At 39.7% G+C, this 24,882-nt stretch overlaps 1 protein-coding gene across 2 annotated transcripts in view; it reads left to right on the forward strand.

The window, feature by feature from the left end:
• The window catches only part of ddr2a (discoidin domain receptor tyrosine kinase 2a), a 53,468-nt gene that overhangs the window by 16,812 nt on the left and 11,774 nt on the right, over positions 1-24,882 (forward strand). For both annotated transcript variants that reach the window (XM_037770111.1, XM_037770112.1), the window contains exons 3-5: positions 12,040-12,154; positions 23,162-23,264; positions 23,965-24,196. In XM_037770111.1, the coding sequence (XP_037626039.1) occupies positions 12,061-12,154; positions 23,162-23,264; positions 23,965-24,196 (429 nt within the window). In that variant the 5' untranslated portion in view covers positions 12,040-12,060. The remainder of the gene's footprint in view (positions 1-12,039; positions 12,155-23,161; positions 23,265-23,964; positions 24,197-24,882) is intronic.

Consider the following 24,882-nt stretch of genomic DNA (forward strand, 5'->3'; position numbering starts at 1 on the left):
TCTGTGATTGAGCACTTTAACATATCTGTGAATACATCTACAGACAGATATTAGTCTTAAGTGAGTAACTGACATGTTAGATATTGTGTTCAACGTTAAATGTCATGCCATAACGCCCACTGCTACAACAGTAATTTGCCACCACATTCAGTATCATTTACCACATATGGTTTTGTTTTTACATGTGATCCTCCGGGAGAAAGTAACAGTACTGTAAACGGCGGTCATGCTATAATATACTGTTAGTTATGACAAGATTTTGAGATATAGAAAAGTAGGTCTAACTGTTATTATTAATACCAGTATGCTCAAATAGATTTCACCACTTTACATGTATTTCTAAAATGTAGACACACACATACAGTTACCTTCTATGAAATACACACAAACAAACGTATATTTAAATATCCAAATGTGTCCCTGTTAACCACAGAGGGATTACTGATGAGGCCCCTGGTGGTCAAAGTTTCCTCGGCACAGGACATATGGCTGTACATTTAACAATTATTATTTGTAGTATTATGTGAAATAAGTAGAACAATATTATCAGGGTCTTTGGCCTTTGGATGACCATTTCATAAGGGGTCAATGGCTTTTAACGTGACAGAGGCCCAAAGCCTTGACTAACTCAAATCCACCATGTACGCAAGAAGTTTAAACCGTTTAATGACAGATTGCACTATTTTAAAGTTCTGCTTTATTTTTTTTTATATTTGACATTAATATTAAAAGTTGACCGTCTACATGCAGACTGAAAACCGGGTCTGAAAAGTGAAGCCGATGCTGAAGTGCCTTAAACCTGCATTCTTTCTAACAGTCAGCAGGGGGCGACTCCTCTGGTTGCAAAAAGAAGTCAGATTGTATAAAAGTCTATGAGAAAATGAGCCTACTTCTCACTTGATTTATTACCTCAGTAAACATTGTAAACATGAGTTTATGGTCTCAAACGCTAGTTTCAAGTCTTCTTCAATACAGCATGATGTTCACTTAGTAAATTATGGTCCCATTTAGAGTCAAATAGACCATAAAGCAGGGGATGCTTTAGGGCGTGGCTACCTTATGATTGACAGGTTGTTACCACGGCGTTGTTCGGTCTGGGAGTTGTCCGTGTTTTCGTCTTAGAGCTTTAACCCTTTCACAGTGTGTTTTCAGTTCATGAAAGTTACTTATAACATTTTGGTCGCCTGAATATGTCTTATTCGGTGTTTGGTTGTACTTAGCTCCACCCTATTGTGTCACTTCTGGTTGCAAAATAACAAGATGGCGACGGACAAAATGCCGAACTCGAGGCTTCAGAACAGCAGACCAAAAACAAACGGGTGACATCACGGTGACTTCTTATTTACAGTCTATGGTGAAAACACAAGACCATGATTGGGTGTCCATTGTCTAAAGACGCTGTACTCGTGGGGCCTCCTCAACCTACATCATGGTTAAAAATGTCATATATAACTGAGGGACGGAAAAGGTTTTTTTTACGTCGCTCAGTGAAATATGTTGGGATATATGAGGCCAACTTTCCTTTATGAGTTATTGCCCAGACATTTATATAACATATAGTCTGGAGGTACAGCACAGTAAAGGTGGGACCTGATGTGAAACTCAACCAGCACTCTGTTACGTCTCTGTCCTTCTCTATACTAACAAACTGGTGAAGCCATATTTCTTCTGTCTTCTCTCATCTTTTTACTTTGCTCTATAGAAGTTTGGATCTGCTTGAATTTGCTCCGTTGGACCTTTGAAATGTGTCAAAAATGCTTCTCTACTTAAAGTTGTTTTGATTGCCTTATTCACTTCCAGCCCAAGTTTATTTTTTGTTCCTTTTCTGAAAGCTTTTCAAAGTGTCAGTGGACCTGACTTTGGTTTATTTTGATAAATGTGACCCTGGTGTGAGCTGTGTTGTGGTGTAGACTTTGATGAAGGTTAGCTGTGTGAAAGATGTGACATCAGAGTTGATTGGTTTTTCTTTTCACATCAGGCTGAATTTAGAACCAGACTACGGAGTCTGGAGCGCGTAACGCCTGCTGTTTTTCACATCTAACTCTGTGAATTAAAGGGATATTAAGGGGGTTGTATGACGTACTTATCCATAGTAGGTGTATTACTTACAGTAGATGACGATCGGCAGAAATGTAGCCACCTAAAAGAAAGGTTCACCTAAAAAAGATATCTGTTTAAGTGTAAGCTATATTTATAATAAGAAGAATCCCTTTAAGGGTTTATTTCGATCAAACCAGAGTTGGTGATTGTCGGAACAATGGGAAGACGAACCAAGATGGTTTTGATGAGTGTTATTTTGTTTCTGTCGAGTTTGAATGAAGTGTGTTTCGATGATCAGCGAGTTAAAATGACTGTCTGGCTGGAGTCCGGTGGCTTTGAGGAGAGCATATTAGTTGTATGTTTTGTACGTTAATAGATTATAATAATTACCCAAATCCCTGTTGATTCTATTTATTATATATTATTTCACGTCAACGCGCGTCACATAGCATAGTGCCAGAAAAGGGGTGAAAATTAGCGTGTCCACCCGGGAGTTTCCATCACTGTCGATCGGAGCTTGAGCCGATAAATACCTGTGACTACTGCAGAGTCATTTGTCCGGGAATGAATGCCGATTATAACCTTTCCCACTGAAGACAAAAGCCAGATGTTAGTGGACGGGTTTTTGTCCAGTGGGAAAGAGGCTTAACAGTCTACAACCACACTAGCAGCTCTATGAGGCTGGTACGTAGGTACTTTGAGCTAAATGCTAATGTCGTCATGCAAACATGCTCACAATGACAATGCTTACATGCTGATGTTAAGCGGGTATAGAGTGTACAACGCTCATAGTCCTAGTTTAGCGTGTTAGCATGCTAACATTTGCTACTTACTACTAAGGACCAATGTGGTGGACAAACATGGCCACCCTGCTAGTGTGGCTAAAACAACATACTGCATGCACAGTAGTTTATTATAATGAATGTCTATTTACTGTACTTTTAATCAGCGTTAATATCAAAATTGTATCGCTGCGACCCTCCAACAATACTTTCTGATGCCAAAAATCCTTCATTAGAAACGTCAGACCAGGGTGCCTTTTTTAAGTATTTTCAAAATGTAGTGCACAAATACAGCTGTTTAAAGGGGAAAATCTATTATACAGTGAACATATTCACATCTGTCGCCTCACTATGTTATATCCAGTGGCCAGAGAGGCAATATTAGTACAATATTAGTCTCACTACAAACCCTAAGATCAAACCTAAGATTGTTTTCATTGTTGATTAATCTGCCGATCATTTTCTTGATTAATAGATTAGTTGTTTGGTCTATAAAATGACAGAAAATAGTGAAAAATGTTGATCACTGTTTCCAAAAAGCCCAAGATGACATCCTCAAATGTCTTGTTTTGTCCACAAATCAAAGATATTCAGTTTTACTGTCATAGAAGAGTAAAGAAACCAGAAAATATTCACATTTAAGAAGCTGGAATCAGAGAATTATGACTCCTCAAACCGATGAATCGATTCTCAAAATAGTTGACAATTAATCAAATAATCGGTGCAGCTCTACTTGTAGGTCTCTGGGCTTCACTTTGAGACAAAGCCACTCGTTACACTTAATCACTTAATTACTGTGGTGGGGTTTGTGAATCCCATCTTTACTCCTCCTTTTACACAGCACTTTCCCCCCAGTTGAGCTCAACAAAAAATAGGAGGACCCAGTTTATTTGGGTGCCGTGGTTACAGAAGCGAGCAGACTTTACCTCAGACCAGTGATATCCAAATTAAACTTTGCCTGTTAATATCTGCTGGTCGTTGCTGAATGAATTGTTTAATCAGCCATAAAATACCAGACATGGAGGGATTTATTTTTCCAGAATAAAAATCATCATCACTGGTCCACAGTATGTGCTCCCGCATGCTAAATAACAAGGACCCGGAGGTCGAACCTACTGTATATCTCTCTCTGTGCTCTGGTCCGACATACAGGTGGGGAAGGCTACTGTACGTGACCTCGATCTCTTTTTCCTGCTTCGTCTCTCAGGATCTTAGAGAATAAATTAACCACTGAAGGGTTTGTGCAGCTGGTCCTCGTTGCGGTCCTCTGTCTCCAAATCCCTCCATCTCTCTTTTACCGTTACTGCTTGTGTTTCCAGTTCAGAAAAATCAGAGTTACTGCGAGGGTTAGCTGTTGAAATTAATTTTAAAAGAGCAATGTCCACAATGTCCAGAGCATCATAAATATAGACTCTTTTGAAATATATACACAGTAAGTTGAAATGTAAACCTTCAGAAGATTTGACAATGCTTTCATAAGCTACAATTTTCCCCAGTAAAAGTTTGAAATATGTCTTTGAAAGTGAAAAGGAAAAACAAAATCCAGGAGCAGACACTTTTTGAAACCGAGATAGGACATGAATACGTTTTTCCTGCTGTGTTCCTGTAAGACGAGAACGGGGAGAAGTTTCCAGAGCTGTGAACCTGTGTGCCTGTTACTCCAGTGCTGCCGACTGATCTGATGTTACTATAATGGAGGCCAGTGGTGGAATAACAGCTGTTTACTTCATACAGGTATTGAGAACACAGCTGGATCCAGAGGAGGAGGCAATAGCAATGCAACTAATACACATGAAATCCATTTCCACATTTTAACAATCACTAAACCATGACCATCTAGAAAGAACTTACTGTACACTCAACGTATAACAATATTAACAATGGCTGCTTGGATCTCATATAGCTTTAACTGAGGATAAAACAAAGAATAGTTAGAAACACGTCTTAAAAATTAACTTTTATAAATCATTTAAGGGTCTAAAAGAAAAGACTTTAAAGGGGGTTTTTCAGACTGATGTATTTTCACACCAATTGAGCCAATTTTCTACAAATTATATACCGTTTACATTACAGCCAGACACTTTCCAAAGCCTACCGTAGAATTTAAAATTGACAAAAGCATTTTTCCTTGGCAGTCACAGTTCTCAGCACGTTAATCAACATGGAGAGACCCCAAATTTACTGCAGCGGGGCTGCGTGCGCAACCAGGCGATCAGATGTGATTAATGGGGGAGAAAATGGATTCAAGCTGATGTTGAGCTCTTGCCGTTGCTTTGCTGTTGAATTATATAGTTCATCGTAATTATTTACCACTAATATCAACCTTTGTCTTCATTTGCCGTTGTTCCACTATTCCTACCAGAGGTGTGGACTCAAGTCATATGACTTGGACTCGAGTCAGTTCACCTTGGACTCAACTTGACAAAATCAACTCAACTTGCATGGGCCAACTGTGACATCGATGCATGAACGTGCTTAAATTCACATGTTGAGTGTGAGACGGTAGTTCTTTAAAATAATAAAAGGTAATAAAAGACAATAGTTTTAAATACTAAGACCAGGTATAATCATACCAGATAATAAATACACACAATGCACATAAAGCGCGCCATACCCCATAGGGAACCAATGGATTAGCTCTCATTTCTAGCGACGCATCTTAGTGTGATCGGGGCATTAGGGTGCACCCTTTAGACATAAGACTTGACCGCTTCATAGAAGCACATGTTGCACATTATCAGATTGTCATTCTCATTTTCTCAATATCCATGTTTGCTTGGTGTTTGTCTTTTGCGTTTGATTTTCCAACACCATAGTTTGTTGAAGCTCCTGTTGGAGCAAAACCCTTTAACCCTAAAAAAGAAAATGGCATGAGGGTGGTATGTGAGGAAAGGCTACATTCTTACCTAAATTAAACAGGTTTTTCTTAGTATGGTGGCCATTTTGGTACATCTCAGACTCAGCCTGTTAGGCTCAGCTGTATGTTGTCAGACTTGGTGGTTTAAAGTGTTGTCGAGCTTGGATTAATGTCCGTCATTTGTAAAGATCAGCTGTGCTTTGAGCTGAATGCTTTAACGTGTTAACATTAAACATGTAAGTATGCTAACTAAAGCATGATAACATGCTATGTTATTGGTCTGAAAGTGCAGCTGAGGCTGACTGGAGTTTAGAGATATCGTCCTGTATTTTGTCATGGACTGAAGTGTGGGAGGAATGTCTACCCGTTGATAAAAAGTCAAGAGAATTCATCCTCTGGGAACCATTCATGTCTATGTTATATTTCACTTCACTCAATCCAATAGTTTTGGATATATTTCACTCTGCACCAAACATGTTGAAGACAGAGAGACTGAACCACATCCTCCAGTTATAAAAACAGTGAGCAGTAAAGTAAAATGTATGTGATTTGCAGTAAATGGGCTAAAACATGCAAACACACCATTATGGTCCTTTGAGAGTCTCTGATCGGAGCACCAAAGGTCAGTTCTCCTCCCCGATACAGCACAATCAGCCTTTACATAAATGTTCTCCAGCACATGGTAAACACATTTTTTGACTTCCAAATGCACACAAGCCATTGCCATCAGGTGTTTGTGTTTCATTACCTATGAAAAAGCCAGTAGAAGTTAAGCTTAGTAAAGGCGTCTCAGTGGGAAGTGGCTGTAATGTGAAGCTGCAGGAAATGGAACTGAGAAAAGCAATGAGATTATGTGTTAAGGCACAATGAAAGAGGCAAGTCAGGCCTTAATTAGTGTCACATAATTCAGTGGGTGGACCGTCAACGCTGGTCGCACGAGATCAGTTTGAGGTCGTTTTCACTACAGGAGAACTTCAAAGGTCCGCTTGAGCATTTTGGCTCTTAAAGAATTACTTCAGTATTTTTCAACCTGGACCCTATTTTCCCATGTTTTTGTGTCTAAGTGACTAATGGGGAAAACACTTTTTGAAACTGATCCAGTATTGAGGGAGAACGCTGCAGCTGCCGGCCGCTAAACAAGCTGTAATGTAATCATTTTGTGCAACTTGGTACCATCATTTTACGTCCCATAAAAGTGGTTCTTTTTGCCACTGACAGGCTCAGACTGTTATTATAAGTGTCTGACAACATTATGGAAAGGACCCTACAGAGAAATTAAATGTTTTTCCTTACCTTTCGCTTGATCCGGTCTGTTTGTTATTGTGTGTCTCTCTTGGAGAAGCCTCGTTGTGAAATGTTGCGTCACATTCACATTGTGGAAATCATCTAAATATTCAGCCATGAGATTGAAAATCTTTTAGATAACAATAAGCTACACTATCTGTACGTTCTCCACCGTTCTCCACGTTTCTACCGTTGTCTCCCGGCAACAAGTCACATGACACAATAACAAACAGGAAGTGAAAGGTTAGAAAAACGTTTAATTTCTCTGTAGGGTTCTTTACATCTTGTTGTAACATTACAGCTCGTTTAGCGGCTAGCGGCTGCAACGTTCTCCCTCAATATTGGGTCAATTTTGTTGTTTCCATTAGACACAAAAACATGGGGAAATAGGGTTCAGGTTGAAAAATACCAAAGTTATCCTTTAATTCAATAGACCCTGGAGAATCAATTATAATTAGCCCAGTCCCCAGGAAAAAATGTTGACATTGGTACGTTTCTGCAAACCTGGGATACGTTGAATGTGGATGTTTCAGTCAGAGCAATGAGTCAGTACAACAAGTGACGCGCCTAACAAGTGTGTAGTATATAGAGCGACCGTTATTGAGAGTTAGTTGGTATAATAATGAGTATAACAAGCGAGAAGTTATGGTCGTTACGTGTTGTTACGTTACTATTTTAGTACAAACCATGATGTTTTTTTCTGACCTTAAAGGTGCAGTGTGTAGGATTTGGCGCCATCGAGCAATGAGGTTGCAGATTGCAACCAACTGAAACTTCTTGCGTATGCCAAACGTGTGAGTTAGTGTTTGGTTTGTCCGTTCTGGGCTACTGTAGAAACATGGCGGCCGGCTCTGTATGTAGGTATTAACGGCTCATTCTAAGGTAACGAAAACACGGTTTTTATTTTCAGGTGATTATACACTAAAGAAAACATATATATTAATATTATATTCCATTACTACCAATAGATCCCCTGAAATGCTACACATTGTTCCTTTAACCAAGTAGTTTTGTTGCCTAAAACAACTTTAATAACGTGGCATTGTGCGTTTCTGCATGCGTAATACAAGGCTGATATGAATAATATTTATGGTTCAGAAACGTCAACGTATAATAATAACAACGATAATAATAATCTTTATTTATATAGCACCTTTCAAAACACAGTTACAAAGTGCTTTACAATAAAAACAGAACACATTTAAAACACAAGGATAACGAAACTAAAACTAAATGATAAATAAAATCACAGAAAAGCAATTCTGAAAAGGGAGTTTTTAAAAGTGATTAAAAGACATGACAGAGTTTGTATCATGATGTTTGCAGAAATGTACAATGCTACTATTTTTTTCTGGTGACTGAGTTGATTTTAATCCACAACACTCCTCTTTGGAAAAAACAAAACAATACATATCTTTTCTTTTTTTCATATTTCCAAATGCAAATGTCCAATCATTTCATGTGGAAAGCTGAAGAAATTGTACAGGTATCTTTAAAAAAATCAAGCCTGTTAAATAAACACATTTAAAATAGAGTACATTTTGGCATAAACTCAATATCAACAGGTCTGGATTTGTTTCCCATAGGCAACATATGTGAACCTGCACTTCATATATGAGATCATGAGGTTAACTGGAGCGTTAGCAGACAACGTTACTGCTGGTGGAGAGACCCCCTGTTGAACATAAGTAAGGAGAGAGAAGCATAGAGATGATATTTAAGGAATAATAATATAGTACAATACTGTACAGTCACTGACAGCCGATTGAACAGTGTGTGAATGAAGGCCTGTACTGTAGTCCAGTCTTTTCCCATTGACCAGACCGCTGAGCAGCATGCTGCTGATCCCTCTGTTATTTCAACGGGGAAACGTCAGGAAAATGTTGTTTTTGGCCGGCGATGAAGACCAGGAAACGGCTGATACACACACACACACACACACACACACACACACACACACTGATGTCTCTCTGTGAAATTTCCCACAGTGCTCTGGTAGCTTTGCTTTGTGTCATGTGTAATTGGGTTTAGATAACCCTGCTTAATTGATGTCTTTTAGTATTTACATTGGAATTGTAGCATAAAGTCTGTCGCCTGCACTATAATAAAGATACTAAATCATTAGATAGTGGAAAAAATGGATAGTTTGGGGCTATTTTACTTCCACAACATGTCTTCTTTCAGACTCGTGGAAAGAAAACATCCAAAACACACATCTAGGTGTTTATTTTACTTTGTCTATCTGAATCTGTAGATTTCTCCTAAATTCACCAAAAAAATGGCATTAGATAATGACTCTTTTGCATATTAATAATTGTCTTAATGTAAGTAATCAACTGGGAAAATTTCATGGTAATATCTTTAAGTTTTTTTTTCAGTTTATTTGTTTTTACCCTATTTACTTGTAGTGTCTTCAAAATATATGTAATTTTAGAATTATTTATTCATAAAACATAATCAGTCATGCACTGTCATTAACCCTTTAACACCAACTATCTGCTGCTGCCGTTATAGATTTAAATTCTTACAGTCTTTAATGCACATTTTTGCACATTTTTATATTATAATTTGCAGTCTTTAATGCACATTTTTTGTACATAATGTAATATGTACATACATGTCACTGTAAATGTATATTCTACTCAGTGTACATACTGTATAAAAACATCTCCACATATACATACTATACATAATCATCCAGTCCACATATATCCATCCACTATTTATTTCTTTGCACTATTTGTTTTGTTACAACTTCCGAACACTTGACTTGTATATAAACATTTTATTTTTATTTTTATTTTTATTTTTTTTACTCCAATATGTCAACAAAATGAAACAAGAATTTTTACCCTGCTTTTATCCAATGTTCAGATTTCTGTTTATGCAAATTAGCACATATTTAATAAGATAGTGCCTCATTTGCATTTTTAAACAACACATTTCAGAAAACTTGTATTACAAAAAACAATTGTCTTAATTTTAGTAATCAGCTGGGGAAGTTTCATGGTGATATTTATTAGGTGTATTTGTTACCCTATTCACCTGTAAACACTTGATTTCTCGATTTTTCTCTCTTCTAACATCAGAGTGTCTCATTTCTCATTTGGTGGCACCGTTTTGTTGCATAAGATCAACATGGTGTGAACAATAAAAACTAACCTCAGTTATATAACCGAGACTTTGAGCAGCAGTAAAAGTGCCACAGCTGGTTTCTTCTCCAAGTAGTTAACTTTGAATCAGATAACTACACTAAGATGTTTCAGTGAAGCAAACTAAATGGAAGCTTTTGCTAATGTGGGTGAAAACAGAACACATCCTCATCCCGTTGTTCAACATTTAATAAGAAAAGAAGCTGTATGTGAAGTTACTAGCGGTGAATGCATTTCCTTGTTTGTCTGTTTTTTTTTTTGTGAAGTCACATCACAAATGAAATGTGGACAGACGCGGGTTGAAATGAGGTTGTTTTGGACTAAGTGGTCAGTTGGAGGCGGCTCGTTGGCGCTGCGTCTGTGCAGCTGAAGTCATGTCTGTGACTCAACGTCTCTTTCTCCCCTTTCTCCATCATTTATTCATTCATCACTTGTTCCTACAATTAGTGTGGAATATGTAAAAATTATAAAAAATAATAAAAAAAAAAGCTTAATTTTAATTGCATATGAACTGAAGCTATTCTGTCTTGTATGGTTGATATTGAAATATCACCACTGTTAGAGTTTAATAGGCCTTCTCTCATAGAGTGATAAAGCACGGAAATTTCAGTTTGGTGGCAATTATTGTGTCTTTTATTGAGTGGAATAAAAAACATGCTTCCAATTAAACTCCTATTTTCCCCTTGTATATGCAAACAAATGCTTGGTTCCCATGAATACAGAGGAGGGAATATAAAGTACAATGTGTTCCTCATGCTAGTCGGGGTGGGAATCAACAGAGGCCCCACGAAATTATCACGATGCGTAAGTCACAATACGATCTTATTGCAATTTTAAACATTTCGCAATGTGCTGAGGATTGCGATAAGATATATTGCAATTTATTACCTTTTTCCAACTGCAAATTATGCAGTTTGTCAACATCTGTTTTATCTAATAAGATACAATTTTCAGAGTTTTCATTCACATATTTTGAGGTCAGAGGTCAAAGGAACCGTTTGAAAATGGCCATGCCAGTTTTTTCTTGCCAACATTTAGCGCAACTTTGAAGCGTTATTTAGCTTTCTTCCCGACAAGCTAACATGGCATGATTAGAACCAGTCGATTCCTCAGGTTTTTTGTAGTTTCATATGATACCAGCATCTTCCTTCTCAGCTTTAAGAATGAGCCCGCTAGAACCTCTGAAAGACAAAATAGCGACCGTCGGTTTGTTAAGAGGTTAATAGTTTATGTAATAACTAGGGTTGTCAATCGATTGAAATAGTTTTTTATCTGTTCAAATTGTACCTTAAAGGGAGATTTGGGTGTCGGCAAATATGATGCTTTATGCAAATGTATGTATATATTTATAACTGAAAATCAATTAACAACACAAAACAATGACAAATATTGTCCAGAGACCCTCACAGGTACTGCACAAACCATAAAAAATATGCTCAAATCATAACATGGCAAATTCAAGCCCAACAGGCAACAACAGCTGTCAGTGTGTCAGTGTGCTGACTTGACTATGACTTGCCCCAAACTGCATGTGATTATCATAAAGTGGGCATGTCTGTAAAGGGGAGACTCGTGGGTACCCAGAGAACCCATTTTCATTCACATATCTTGAGGTCAGAGGTCAAAGGTCCTCTTTGAAAACAGCCATGACAGTTGTTCCTCGCCAAAATTTTGCTTAAGTTTGGAGCATTATTTAACCTCCTTCGTGACAAGCTAGTATGACATGACACCAATGGATTCCTTAGGTTTTCCAGTTTCACATGATACCAGTATCTTCTTTAAAACTGAGCCCGCTACAACCTTAAAATCGCAATTGAGTTAACTTTGACAGCCCTTATAATAAAAAAACAATGACAAATAATGTAATATATTAAACTTTGTATCGCACATTTGCGTAACCTGCTGTGTCCATCTTGTCTTTCAGATTGGAAGCCTGTCTCTGTGCATGCGTTTGGGGATGAAGCACCTGTGGGACGTTCACTTCCTCCTGCTCATCCTCCTCTACCTGTTAGGAGCCGTCACATCACAGGTCAACCCAGGTCTGTGCATCTGCATCTCCCATTTTTCTGTACTACGATTTCAAACCTCCCGACTGCAAATGAGATCATATTCGAAGAGTTTGTGAATACTGTGAAAATGAGTTCTGGGTATAGTGTTTGTTGGGTTTGGTGCTCCAGTCCAGTCCAGACTGATCCGATTTTGGATAAGTGCTGCTTTGTGGGAGCCATGTGGTCCCCTTTTCTTTTCTCTCTGGTTTGGCCTCTTTGATCCCGGCACGCACGCCTTTCTCCAGCTCTCCCTCCACTGTACGGGTGGTTTCTTTGTGATGTCAATGAAAAAGGACCAATAATTTTTTAACAAGGAAATAGAGTAGCAACATTTGGTGGGCAGAGTCGAATGGGAACCAAAGACAGTTTTTTTAGGTTATTGTTGAAATTGTTGAAATGCAGCAGATATTTGCCAGTAAAAAACCCAGATCTGGCTTCTGTTTATGACTTCAGTCTCAAAGCTTCTGTCATCACGCTGAGTTTTCTGTATTGCTGAAAGGATAATGAATGTCATGTGTGCTCAGATCTAATTGATGATGGTTTTGTCTACAGGTCAGACTGACCAAACTCTGCAAGGCAATGTTTAAAAAGAAAGAAATAACAGTGGAAAATAAACGCCCCCATCACTTCCACATCCTCCCGCCTTACTCCACCCCGCTTCAACTTTCAAAATAAAATGTTTGACAATATATTCTACACTGATATACAACTATTAATCCAATTTCTTTTTTGAGATTGTATAAAAATACGAACAAACACGAGGTCATGATGACAGGCCTTGGGGGTTTTCTCAGTCAACATTTTTCAAACCAAGAACAAAACAAACAAAAAGTTATGTTTAACAGCAGTTGTTTTGTATCTAGAGATCTCAGAGTGAGCTGCACAGGCAGACATACACAAATACACCCATAGATCAGTCTTTGCATAAACACCATAGACCATGTAGCCTGTATAAGAAGTGGACGTAGTAACTGTGACGTCACAATAAGATCTATTTGTCAAGTACCCACATACAAGGAATTTGACTCTGGTTTTATGCATCAACATTTAGACGAATAGAAGTAACAGCTAAGAACAAGGACAACAAAGCTGGACAATTTATGTTTATGTCACCCATTGGTTTGTGGACGGCCGTTTTGAAGCCTCGAGTTCGGCATTTTGTTTGTTGTTTACTGAAGTAATGAATCAAGTGAGAAGTAGACTCATTTTCTCATAGACTTCTACACAATCAGACTTCTTTTTGCAACCAGAGGAGTTGCCCCCTGCTGGCTGTTAGAAAGAAGGACAGTTTAAGGCACTTCAGCATTGGCTTCACTTCTCAGACCCTGGAGGTTGCCGCATGGTAAACACACATTCACACACATATTTGTTCTTTGTGCCAAAGCTAACAGAATAAAAGAGAGAGTTTTATGAGGAGTTTTTAAAAAAGCGAGGGAAGAAATGGAGAGAGTGAGGGAGATAGAGATCACAGAGAGCGTTTATAGAGGGAGTTTCAAGTAAAACACTGTGTGCATGCTGTGGTTACTTTCAAGCCTATATGTCTCCTTACACACATATATATATATATGTATATATATATATTAATAGCATTTCTGGCCTATATAACCAGATGTGAATGAAACATATAGGATGCTTAAACATACAGAATCTTGTAGCTTTCAGCACCAAAGCTTTTCACTGTGAAGATTTTACGAGGCATCTTCTCAACTACACTTAATTGAGTATTTGAGTGTTTGACCCTTGTGGTAGTGTTCTTTCTTTGCTTGTCTCTCTTCTTACTGTGTTTTTGTGAGTGTGTGTGCATGTGTGTGTGTGTGTCTGCTCGCATGCATATACCCGCATGCACACGCACACTGTGGATCCAGCTATCCCACTGGAGTCTGTGGCTAATGCATACCAGACATTCTGACAGCAGGAAAGTCCATTGAAATAGGCTCTGTCTTTCTCCACAGCACTTGTGTGTGTGTGTGTGTGTGTGTGTGTGCTTGTGTATATATATGTGTGTGTGTGGTGTGTGTTTCCCAGTATTTGACCACTCATAAGTCATGGAAAGGACTGTTTGTGCATCTGATCGTGGTCAAAGTTCAACAAGTTCACCGTTCAAGGCAACGTTTTTGTATCTGTAATGTGACTCAAGGGATTTCTTCACTCAAAAACCACAAGTTATTATTTCAAAAAAAAAAAATCACCTCCAGTGTCACTTAAAGCTTAAATCTCAACCTGCTCTAATATATGGAGGCAGGATATATCCACCTATAATTCTGTCTAATACTTTAGTTCTGCTGCATTGAGAAGACGGTCATTTTTCCAGTCTGGAAATATTCATGGCTGAATTTAGTAGAGCTGAGATGTCGAGTGATGCCAACTTTCCCCTGTTTAAAATTCCCAAGCAATGGAGTTATACCATCCCTGTCTTTCCCATTTTACTCGTGAGTGGGCGAACTTTATTTCACTGTGAAGGGGGAGGGGGGTGTGGAGATGAACGGAGGCCAGCGCAGAGCAGCCAAATATCAAGCAGTGCTGTTATTGTGTGGGTTTCTTCTCGTGAGGATGTTTAGAGTAAACCTTGAATGAATGAATTAAAATCACACATTTAACTTGGAGACATCGGGATATATAGGGCTGCCCCCTCTTAGTCGATTAGTGAACTAATCAGTTGTTTTGTTCTTAGAGGGCAACGATTTCTTTAGTCGATTAGTCGTTTTTTATGCTTATGAGCACATCTCTGGTAAACACAAGATTTAAAGGGACTATTTGTAACTTTCAAAAATGCTTGTTAGAAGCGACACCTGTGGCCGTTAAGTCAATGAAAGTCAGCGTCGGGCTCGCGCTTGCTCGCTCTAAATAGACATGAACGAGCATCGCTCAAAACAGTGAGGCGACATGTCAGCTAAAACCACAATATCACTCTTTATTTCACCTGCCTGGCAGTAATGTTAGCTGACCAGACGAAGGTCTCTCCATGAATCACTGCTGATCCAAGTGCTGGCTTTTCCTGCCTCAGCCTCTGGGGCTGAAGCAGGAAAAGCGTGTCGTGCCGGGGCTGAAGTGGGAAGAGAAACGTTATTGTCTCCCGACTGCGCCCGCAGGGAGACACCGGCGTCTGGTCAGAGACGATAACGTTTCTCGTTGTGGAGCCCCGTCACTTCACAAGACACGGGAAACCTCTGTTGGTCTGGAGGAGCTGCAGCAGTTATTTCTGCACAAACGTCCACTGTACATTCACTAGATATTCTCAGAGCTACAAAGTCTTCTGCAGTGTGGAGTGAGCGCGCGTTCACGTCTAGAGGTGGAGCGAGAACGCGCGCGTTGTGTGAGTGAAGGCAAGCAGGCAGAGGAGCAGTGACTCCGGCCACACGCGAGCGCGCATAAAAAGTTACAAACAGTCCCTTTAAAGTGGTACTTTTGTGTGATTCCTTCTGGAGAACCTCAGTTTTTAAATTTACAGATCTGATGATTAAATCAACTGATCAATTAGTCGACAAAAGATGTGTTAGTCAACTAAGAATTTCTTCGGTCAAGGACCGCCCAAGAGATATTATTGTTAGTTGTTTTGTCTTCCTAGCTCAGGGGTCTTCAACCTGCGGCTCCGGAGCCACATGCGGCTCTTTAGCTCCTCTTCAGTGGCTCCCTGTGGATTTTTAAAAATGGAACTAAATAACTGTTTTTTGTTTACATTTTCATTTTTCACTCATTTATCATTGTTGTAGGTCTATGGTACGACGGTACGACGGAGTATTAGGGCCACATAGAGGAAAAAAAATAAATCTGAGATTTCGAGAATAAAGTCATAATGTTATGAAAATAAAGTCATAGGTTTACGAGAAAGTAGTTGTAATATAAGAATAAAGTCAGAAGTTTACGAGAAAAAAAGTCGTAATATTATGAGACTAAAGTCATAAGTTTACGAGAAAAATTGTCGTAATATAAGAATAAAGTCATAACTTTACGAAAAAAAAGTCGTAGTACTATGAGAATAAAGTCCTAATATTATAAAGTAGTAATTTTACGTGTTATTTTCTTTTTGTTCTCGTAAAGTTGTGACTTTATTCTGGAAATCTCATATTTTTTTTCCCTCAATGTGGCCCTAATACTCCGTCATACATTTGCTCTTTGGCCCTCACTGCATTAGACTTATATACTATATACTTAGACTTTAAACTATGTTACCTTCATCACAATGCTCAAATGTTTTGCGGGTCCAGACAGATTTATTTTGTGCCTAAAATGGCTCTTTTGATAGTAAAGGTTGCTTTGATCCATTGTTAATATAAAAACATTAAGAAGGGCAGCTTTAAAGCAAAGGCTAGAGAGGATCTTGCGTTGTAATCCTGTAATCTCCACTTGTGTCCACAGTGAAGATGTAATAAAGCAGACAGTAAATTTATAAGCAACATAACCAAAACTGCCCTCAACGGACAGATATTTAGATGTGAACATCAACTTGCATGACTACACAGCATGTATGCGTGATGTGTGTATATATTTGGAGCCAGCGGTTGGACAGCAAACACTACAGAACAAACCTGCCTTTCAGTAGTCAGGGTGCGGTAAAAATCAAGAGGTGAGAGAGAGAGGGTTTGGTCCATTACTCCTTCATCTCTCTCTCTCTCTCTCTCTCTCTCTCTCTCTCTCTCTCTCTACATTCCTTCACCACACAAAGCTGGTATTTTTCCACCTTTTTCTGGGGTGATATTTTTAGATACTGTGGTCAAATGTTGAGCCTGAAGGTTGGTGGTGGTGGTGGTGGTGATCAGTGTGAGTAGGGGGGGTAGATCTGTGTATGCGTCCGAGCAAACACACTCTCCTGCCCCCTCAGCTCACCCCAGGGGTCACCTCTGAGTGGGTCGGGTAGATAAATAAACACAGCAAAAACCAACATTTGGAAGAGCGGTCAAACATCCGGCACGATATATGCTGAAACCCGTCTCTCTGACTCTCTCTAGGATGTGGTTAAAGACTCTGATAATGACTCCTATTTTCATCAATTATGTCCCAGACAATTGCTCAGTGTTTTCCCCAGCTAGTGATGTTGCATTGTCTGTGTATATATCACCGTAATTTAATGGCTTTTTATTACACAATTTATGTCACCACCTCATACCACAACGTTACATATATATATATATATATATATATATATATATACAATCATCCCAGCATTTCCACTAAGAGTACTTTTTGTCTTTTTTTACAATAGCCGTGTTTCCATTCACATTTTTGAATGCACATTTTGGAGAATCGCATTAGGAAAGCTGTATGGAAACGGCAGAATCTGAAGAAACTTCCTCAATTGCAACAAAATGTTTTTACGCTTGCTTGAGGTGATATTTGCCTTTATCGAAAAAAAGGTTTATGCGCTAAATGGGATATGGAAATGCCTTTGCCGAATAAATTGTAACGTAGCGAACATTTAACTCACGTGTCATGTGACGATAGTAAACAACAACAGTGCGGTGCTAGTGTGCGGTGCTAACAATAATGGTAGTCAGAGCAAGAAAAATGTAGTAGTGTAGTAAACAGCTATTAAATAATAATAATAATAATAATAATGGGCGGCACGGTGGTGTACACTGTAAATAAAAAAGTTTTTTTACAGTTTTCTTCAAGAAATTTTACATTTTTTGTCTGTATTTCAAAATGACAGAAAAAAATTTAAATTACATGTTTCATTTGTGATTTATATGTAAATGGTCTTAGATTTTCAGTATTTTTTGTAATCACAATCGTAATATCTGTATTTAAGCTTTTCTTGATCATTTTTAAAGATAATTATTTTGTTTTTTATAGGTTTATGACTCTATTTTAACAATTAAATTATGTCAGAAGAAAAGGATTTCATGGAATTCTAAAACTATTTCTTGTAAAAATACAGATTTTTGTTGGGCTTTTGCAACGTAAAATTACATGTTTCATTTGTGATTTATATGTAAATGGTCTTAGATTTACGGTGTATGACTATTCTCACAATAAATATATGTTAAAAGTAAAATATTTCTTGTAATATTACAGTAATAAAGGTTAATTATATAAAGATATTACTGTTTTGTTTTTTTTACAGTTTATTTATGTTAATTAACGGACAGTATTTTTCCGTTTTTTAACAGACATTTTCTGGCGCACCTGCTGCCGGAAAATTTCCGTTATTTTACACTCTTTTTTTTTTTTACAGTGTAGTGGTTAGCACTCAAAGGGTCGCAGGTTTCGAATCTGGCTTGCGGCCCTTCTGTGTGGAGTTTACATGTTCTCCCTGTGTTAGCGTGGGTTCTCTCCGGGTTCTCCGGCTTCCTCCCACAGTCCAAAGACATGCAGTTATAGGTTAACTGTTGACTCTAAATTGCCCGAAGGTCTGAATGTGAGCGTGAATTGTCTGTCTCTATGTGTCAGCCCTGTGACAGTATGGCGACCTGTCCAGGGTGTACCCTGCTTTCAACCAATGTCAGCTGGGATCGCCCCCCCCCCCCACCCCCCCCCGCGACACCCTGAATAGGATAAGCGATTACGGATAATGAATGAATGAATGAATAAAAATAACTATATATATGTATTTTTTTTTTTATGCTGATATCGGATCCGTACTCAGTATCGGCCGATACCGCAAGTTCAGTTATCGCAATCGTTATCGGGAAGGAAAAAATGGTATCGGAACATCTCTAGTCTGAATCACTTCACCGGCTATGTGTCTCAAATACTCTCTGCCTTGATAACGCAGCTGCACACGGACCACAGAGAGATGTGCCGAGGCCTTTCAGGTCGGGTTGAATCTAACGTTGACATTATCGCTGTTGATCCAGTTTGTTTGCCTGCTTCCATGGCTGCCAATTTGTTTCCTATGTGGCAACGGGGTGTTGAAATGGGCCGTGGACGGGATCACACAGGCCAAAACAAAAACAGGCATTTCGGACCGTAATGGAAATTTCAAAGGAGAACATACTGGTTGTATCATTGTTGTCAGAGAAGCCAGTATTTCAATTCAGCATATTTCCTTAATCTCTTATGACATATCGTGGTCATTTTATGATTTAATACCGTAAATACATTACATATTGGTCCTTTAAAATGAGCTTGACAATTGAATGGAAACACTGTGGAGGCAGTAGGAGTAAAAGATGAGATGCTGCTGCACTGTGGTCATCTCTTTCTTCGTCTCGATGTCTGTTTACACTCCTTACCTCCGTGTGAAGGAGGCTCATGTGCTGCTCTTCTGGCTCTCACAACCACCTCAAACCCCATAACCTCTGGACCAGGCTGCACCAAAGACCGATGCAACATTTCAGCTACTTGATGCCAGTGATTATCATTCCAGCTTTTCCCATTTTCAAACATTGACGTTGCTTTGTCATCTTATCCAGCCCTGATTTGATTTGAAATCATTTATTGGAGTTCTCCGCTGTTTCTCTTGAAGCAGGTTCTGACGATTTGTGTTTTACTACAGCTATCATACGTGAGGTTTCAGAGCACCACACCTATCATTAAAATGGCTTCGTAATGATGCAGCCAAAGGATACCGCTAATATGCTGAGAATATGAGAAGATGATTTTTCTGTTGATGTGGTTCTGCTTATAGCCAAGGCGATCTGGTGCGAGGAGAGGGATAGGAGTGGAGGGGAGGGGAGTAAACATTTTGGGGATAAGTGATGAGGACTGCCGTGAAGAGGGCAGCACTGAACAAAGGTTAGAGAGGACAAGATGAAAGGAGGTCAGAGGAGGCGAATGTAGACATCTGGAAGAGTTTTTGTTTGTGCCTCCTTCAAGCTGTCACCGTGTCACTGCCAAGACGAAGCCTGCCTTGCGTTTATGTGGTTGCATCAACAGATCGCCTGGTTTTGTGTGCACAGACACGTGAGCGGCGTATCAGGTCGTCAGTCCCAAACCTTCAGGGGATTTTCACATCTTGACTTTTAAGCAAATATTTGGTTGAGATCAAGAAAAGAGGAAGAGAGAGAAAAAGAAAGAGCAGGAGAGAGAGGGACAGAGAAGGCCTTGAACCTCGAGCTCTGCTGTTGCTGGCATCTTCTCAAAGGTTTTTCTGTGAGACAAGAGGCCAGGCTAACAGGGTCAGGCTCCCTTTAACTTCCGCCTCCAGCTCCACTGAAAGCCGCTATCACATACACAGAAATCTAGTTTTTCCAAAGGCTCTTTCATCCATAAATGAGGCCAACTAGCGGTCATATGCTGTTAGGCGGAGTTATCACCGACCATGTTTACATGAATATAATATTCTGTTTTTTGACTTTATTCCATAAAAGACAATATTCCTACTAAGTAGGGCTGTCGCAATAACCGCATATTGACAATCAACCGCCACAACCGCGATGTTGACAGTTTTTCTTTTTTTAATTCATTGCAATGGGAGCACCGCATTTCACTGTGTTTACGAGATGAGTCCATATGAACGCCCCCCTAATGTCGTATTCACAACCTCGTAAGTGGGAAGTTTCTGAAAACTCCGAGTTCACGAGCTATCAGCGCTGCCTAGTTTGACCGTTTGGTCGGAGTTCACGAGTGATTGACAGCCGGCTCTCATAGACGGCAGATGGACAGCAGACCTCAGATCAGGTCTTACTGCTTGTTTTCCTCCGGTATGTGAAATCTTGCAGATGCTGTTAGGAGCACCGGAGAACACAAAGGGACATGATTTTTTCCATGTTACCTGTTTCATGAATTACTGTCACGATATAGCGACCGTTCTATAAAAATAACTTTTTTTAATCACATTTGCTCCAATCTCGCCTACTTCAGATTTAATTCCCCAGAAGCACTTTGTTTGAACCAATCCGACAGCATCCAATCAAATTGCAGGAGAGAACCATGAGAGAGCGCCAGTTGGAAAAACGTATACCAAAGATTATTTCGTTCAAGTAAAAAAAATGATGTGGTGGTCAACAAAAAACGAATTGCAGTATGCAAAACGTATGGCAGAAAAAGTTTAGGACTTGAGTGCAAAGACTTAACTTATGACTTGGTCCCATCTCTGCACGGCTACATGTAAACAGGTATCTTAGTGGATTATTCATTTTCATTAGCAATGTAAACAGGTTAGTGGGAATCTTTTTCAGAATAAGGGCAAAAACCAAAGTATTTCATGCATGTAAACGTAGTCAACGTTGGACCAAAACACAGCTCAACTCTGTAGATAACACACGATGGAAAAGTGCCCCTTTCATTTTTGGCGTTTGGAAATCAGTAGATTCACTCAGAGCCTTGTAAAAGTTAATAGATACCATGTTGGCTGCGTCATGCTCAGTTAGCCACTAGCCAGCTGAGTCTTAATGAGATGAAGATTTTCTAAATCGCGCTGTTAACTTTTTATCACCGTTTGCCTACTGAACGGGACAAAAGAAAAGAGAGACCACACAGGAGGAGTGAGAGGAGACATGAGGGGGTGGACGGGCATGCAGGAAGCAGAGGGCATATTGCTTCTATTGACCGCACAGTGGGGGCGTGATGGGCTCAAACCTGCCAGCTTTACCACACACACACACACACACACACACACACACACACAGTCACACAGTAACCAACTCCTGTACATGTGCTTGATACCAGCACTGTTTGGACTGGCAGACACACTGAATGGATCCAGCTTATTATTTCAATAAAGCAACCACAATTTGAGTGCAAGGAGTGTGTGGATATATATATGTGTGTGTGTGTGTGTGTGCAGTCCTCTCACATCACCTCCCCACCCCTTCATCCAGCACTATCCATCACATTTTGCAGGTTTCTTGACAGGAGCTGGGAATTAAGTAGTTCTGTCTTAGAAATGGCCGCGAGCGTCTGGTGAATGTTTGAGTACGGTTTCGAGTTTTCAACACCAACCAGCGCTGTGGTTGGTCTGAGAGAAGTGAGGGGGAGCTGACGATAATCCAGGCAACCTTTTTAATACCAGCGGTGGAACTAGAAAATTCTTCTTAAATAGAAGCACTGTTATAGACTTGAGCAAACAGAGGTAAGAGTTCTCTTATTAAAAACAACTCAAGTGAATGTAAAAATTAGGGCTCAATCGATTACAATAGTTTATCGCGATTAATCGCACATTTTTTATCTGTTCAAAATGTACCTTAAAGGGAGATTTGTCAAGTATTTAACACTCTTATCAACATGGGAATGGGCAAATATGCTGCTTTATGCAAATGTATGTATATATTTATTACGGGAAATCAATTAACAACACAAAACGATTTGACAGATATTGTCCAGAAACCCTCACAGGTACTGCATTTAGCATAACAAATATGCTCAAATCATAACATGGCAAACTGCAGCCCAACAGGCAACAACAGCTGTCAGCGTGTCAGTGTGCTGACTTGACTATGACTTGCCCCAAACTGCATGTGATTATCATAAAGTGGGCATGTCTGTAAAGGGGAGACTCGTGGGTACCCATAGAACCCATTTTCATTCACATATCTTGAGGTCAGAGGTCAAGGGACCCGTTTGAAAACGGCCAAGCCAGGTTTTCCTCGCCAAAATTTAGCGTAAGTTTGGAGCGTTATTTAACCTCCTTCACGACAAGCTAGTACGACATGGTTGGTACCAATAAATTAGGTTTTCTAGTTTCATATGATACTAGTATCTTCACTCTAGCTTTAAAACTGAACCCGTTACAACCTAAAATTCGCAAATTGTGTTAATGCGTTAAAGAAATTAGTGGCATTAAAACAAATTTGCGTTAGTAGGTTATTTGACAGCCCTAATTATTTCATATTACACAAACTAATGATAAAATAACATAAATTATAGCATCACTAATAATTACTAAACATTATTAATTATAATTTCATTGTTTGTTATCAGTAAAATAACTATTAAGTAAGTTTAATTAACTATCAATTCACCATTTATAAATGATGGTTATTATAAAGTGTTACCCAAGATGGCGCTTTCTTGGGGCCCCCAATTCCCTAAATCTGCCCCTGAGTGGACGTTCATCTGTTGACCTTCATGACCTTTATCTCTTCTGGTCTTTTAATCAAGCATGTTGTTGTGTCTCAGGTGTGTGTCGGTATCCTCTGGGCATGTCAGGAGGGAAGATACAGGACGAGGACATCTCTGCTTCCAGCCAGTGGTCTGAATCCACCGCTGCTAGATATGGGAGGTAGGTCTCTCTCTCTCTCTCACACACACACACACACACACACACAAACACGTGCTTCATAGTATGTTTACCCTGATAATGAGTGTGTGTGTATGTGTGGGTGGCTTTATCCTGCAAGGTGCCTGTTTATTTGTAGTAAGCCACAAACTGGGGTATCAGTTCTACGCACAGCCACATGATTAAGGAGGCATTTGTGTGTGTGTGTGTGTGTGTGTGTGTGTGTGTGTGTGTGTGCGTGTGTGTGTGTGTGTGTGTGTGTGTGTGTGTGTGTGTGTGTGTGTGTGTGTGTGTGTGTATGTGTGTGTGTGTGTGTGTGTGTAGAAGAGCTTGGGTGGCCTTCAGTAAGTATGAGGATAATGATGTAATACACTTTCCCCCCCGTCCATCCCGGCTGTGTTTTCAGTCTCGCCCAGCTCCCCGTCGCCCCTGCCAGCCCCTTACCCAAAATGAACACTTTTAAGATGAATTTACGACGCAGGCTTTCACCGAGATGTTTTTATAACGGGCTGTAAGAACTGAAATCCACCACCGCACTCACTTCTGCTTTCCTCTCACCTTCTCCTCTCCATCCTGTCCTAGTTTTTCTTCTCCCTGGCTTCTCTTCCCTTTCCTGCTATAATTCTAATATGAACTTCCACCCACCGTTAATTCATCCTTTCCATCACCCCTCTCCTTCTCTCTCTCTTTGCGTCTCTACCAGGTTGGACTTTGAGGAGGGCGACGGCGCGTGGTGTCCAGAGACAACAGTGGAGCCAGACAACCTGAAGGAGTTTCTCCAGATTGACCTGCGCTCGCTCCACTTCATCACCCTCGTGGGCACCCAGGGGCGTCACGCGGGAGGCATCGGTAATGAGTTCTCCCAGATGTACAAGATTAAGTACAGCCGCGATGGAAGCCGCTGGATCTCGTGGAGAAACAGGCAGGGCAAGCAGGTAAGTCGACCTATAGAGGGGCGAAGTCCCGCCACTTCCGGTGGACCACCACGACCTTATTTCGGAAAAAATATGAACGGTAGTCACAAATATTTTTTTGATCCTGTTTGAATCAAACATATGATGTTTGTCAAGTTAAAAGATAATTTTACAAGTCAAGAAAGTCTCAGTTTGTTGTAAAACTGTTGAAGTGTCAGACTGTGAAAATACGTAATTAGAAAGACGACACACCAAAAGTCGTGTAAGTGACGTCTCTCTCTCTGAAGCTACAATGCCTGTGTGTTTCCTACTGGGATGTACTCCCACGAATATGGGTTTCGCTCAATCTTTCTCTTCTCGGCTGATTATAAGACCAGGAGTCTCTGGATAAAACACATCAGGTAAGATAAGGTTACATTTCTGCATGGAGCCTAGCTAAGTTAGCTAGCTAGATAAATGATACCACGACAAACCCATGACGAACTGCGACAAACTGAGACTTTCTTGACTTGCAAAATTATCTTTTAATTTGACAAACATCATATGTGTGATTCATGGCGCAATTCAAACGGGATCAAAAAAATATTTGTCCCTCTCCGTTGACTACCGTTCATATTTTTTCCTAAATAAGGTCCCATGATGGTCCCCCGGGAGGGGCGGGACTTCGCCTCTCTACAATCTATTTTGACCTTTATAACAAACTTCTG

The sequence above is a fragment of the Sebastes umbrosus genome, chromosome 5 (assembly GCF_015220745.1).
Source record: "Sebastes umbrosus isolate fSebUmb1 chromosome 5, fSebUmb1.pri, whole genome shotgun sequence".
In the NCBI taxonomy this organism is placed as follows: domain Eukaryota; kingdom Metazoa; phylum Chordata; class Actinopteri; order Perciformes; family Sebastidae; genus Sebastes; species Sebastes umbrosus.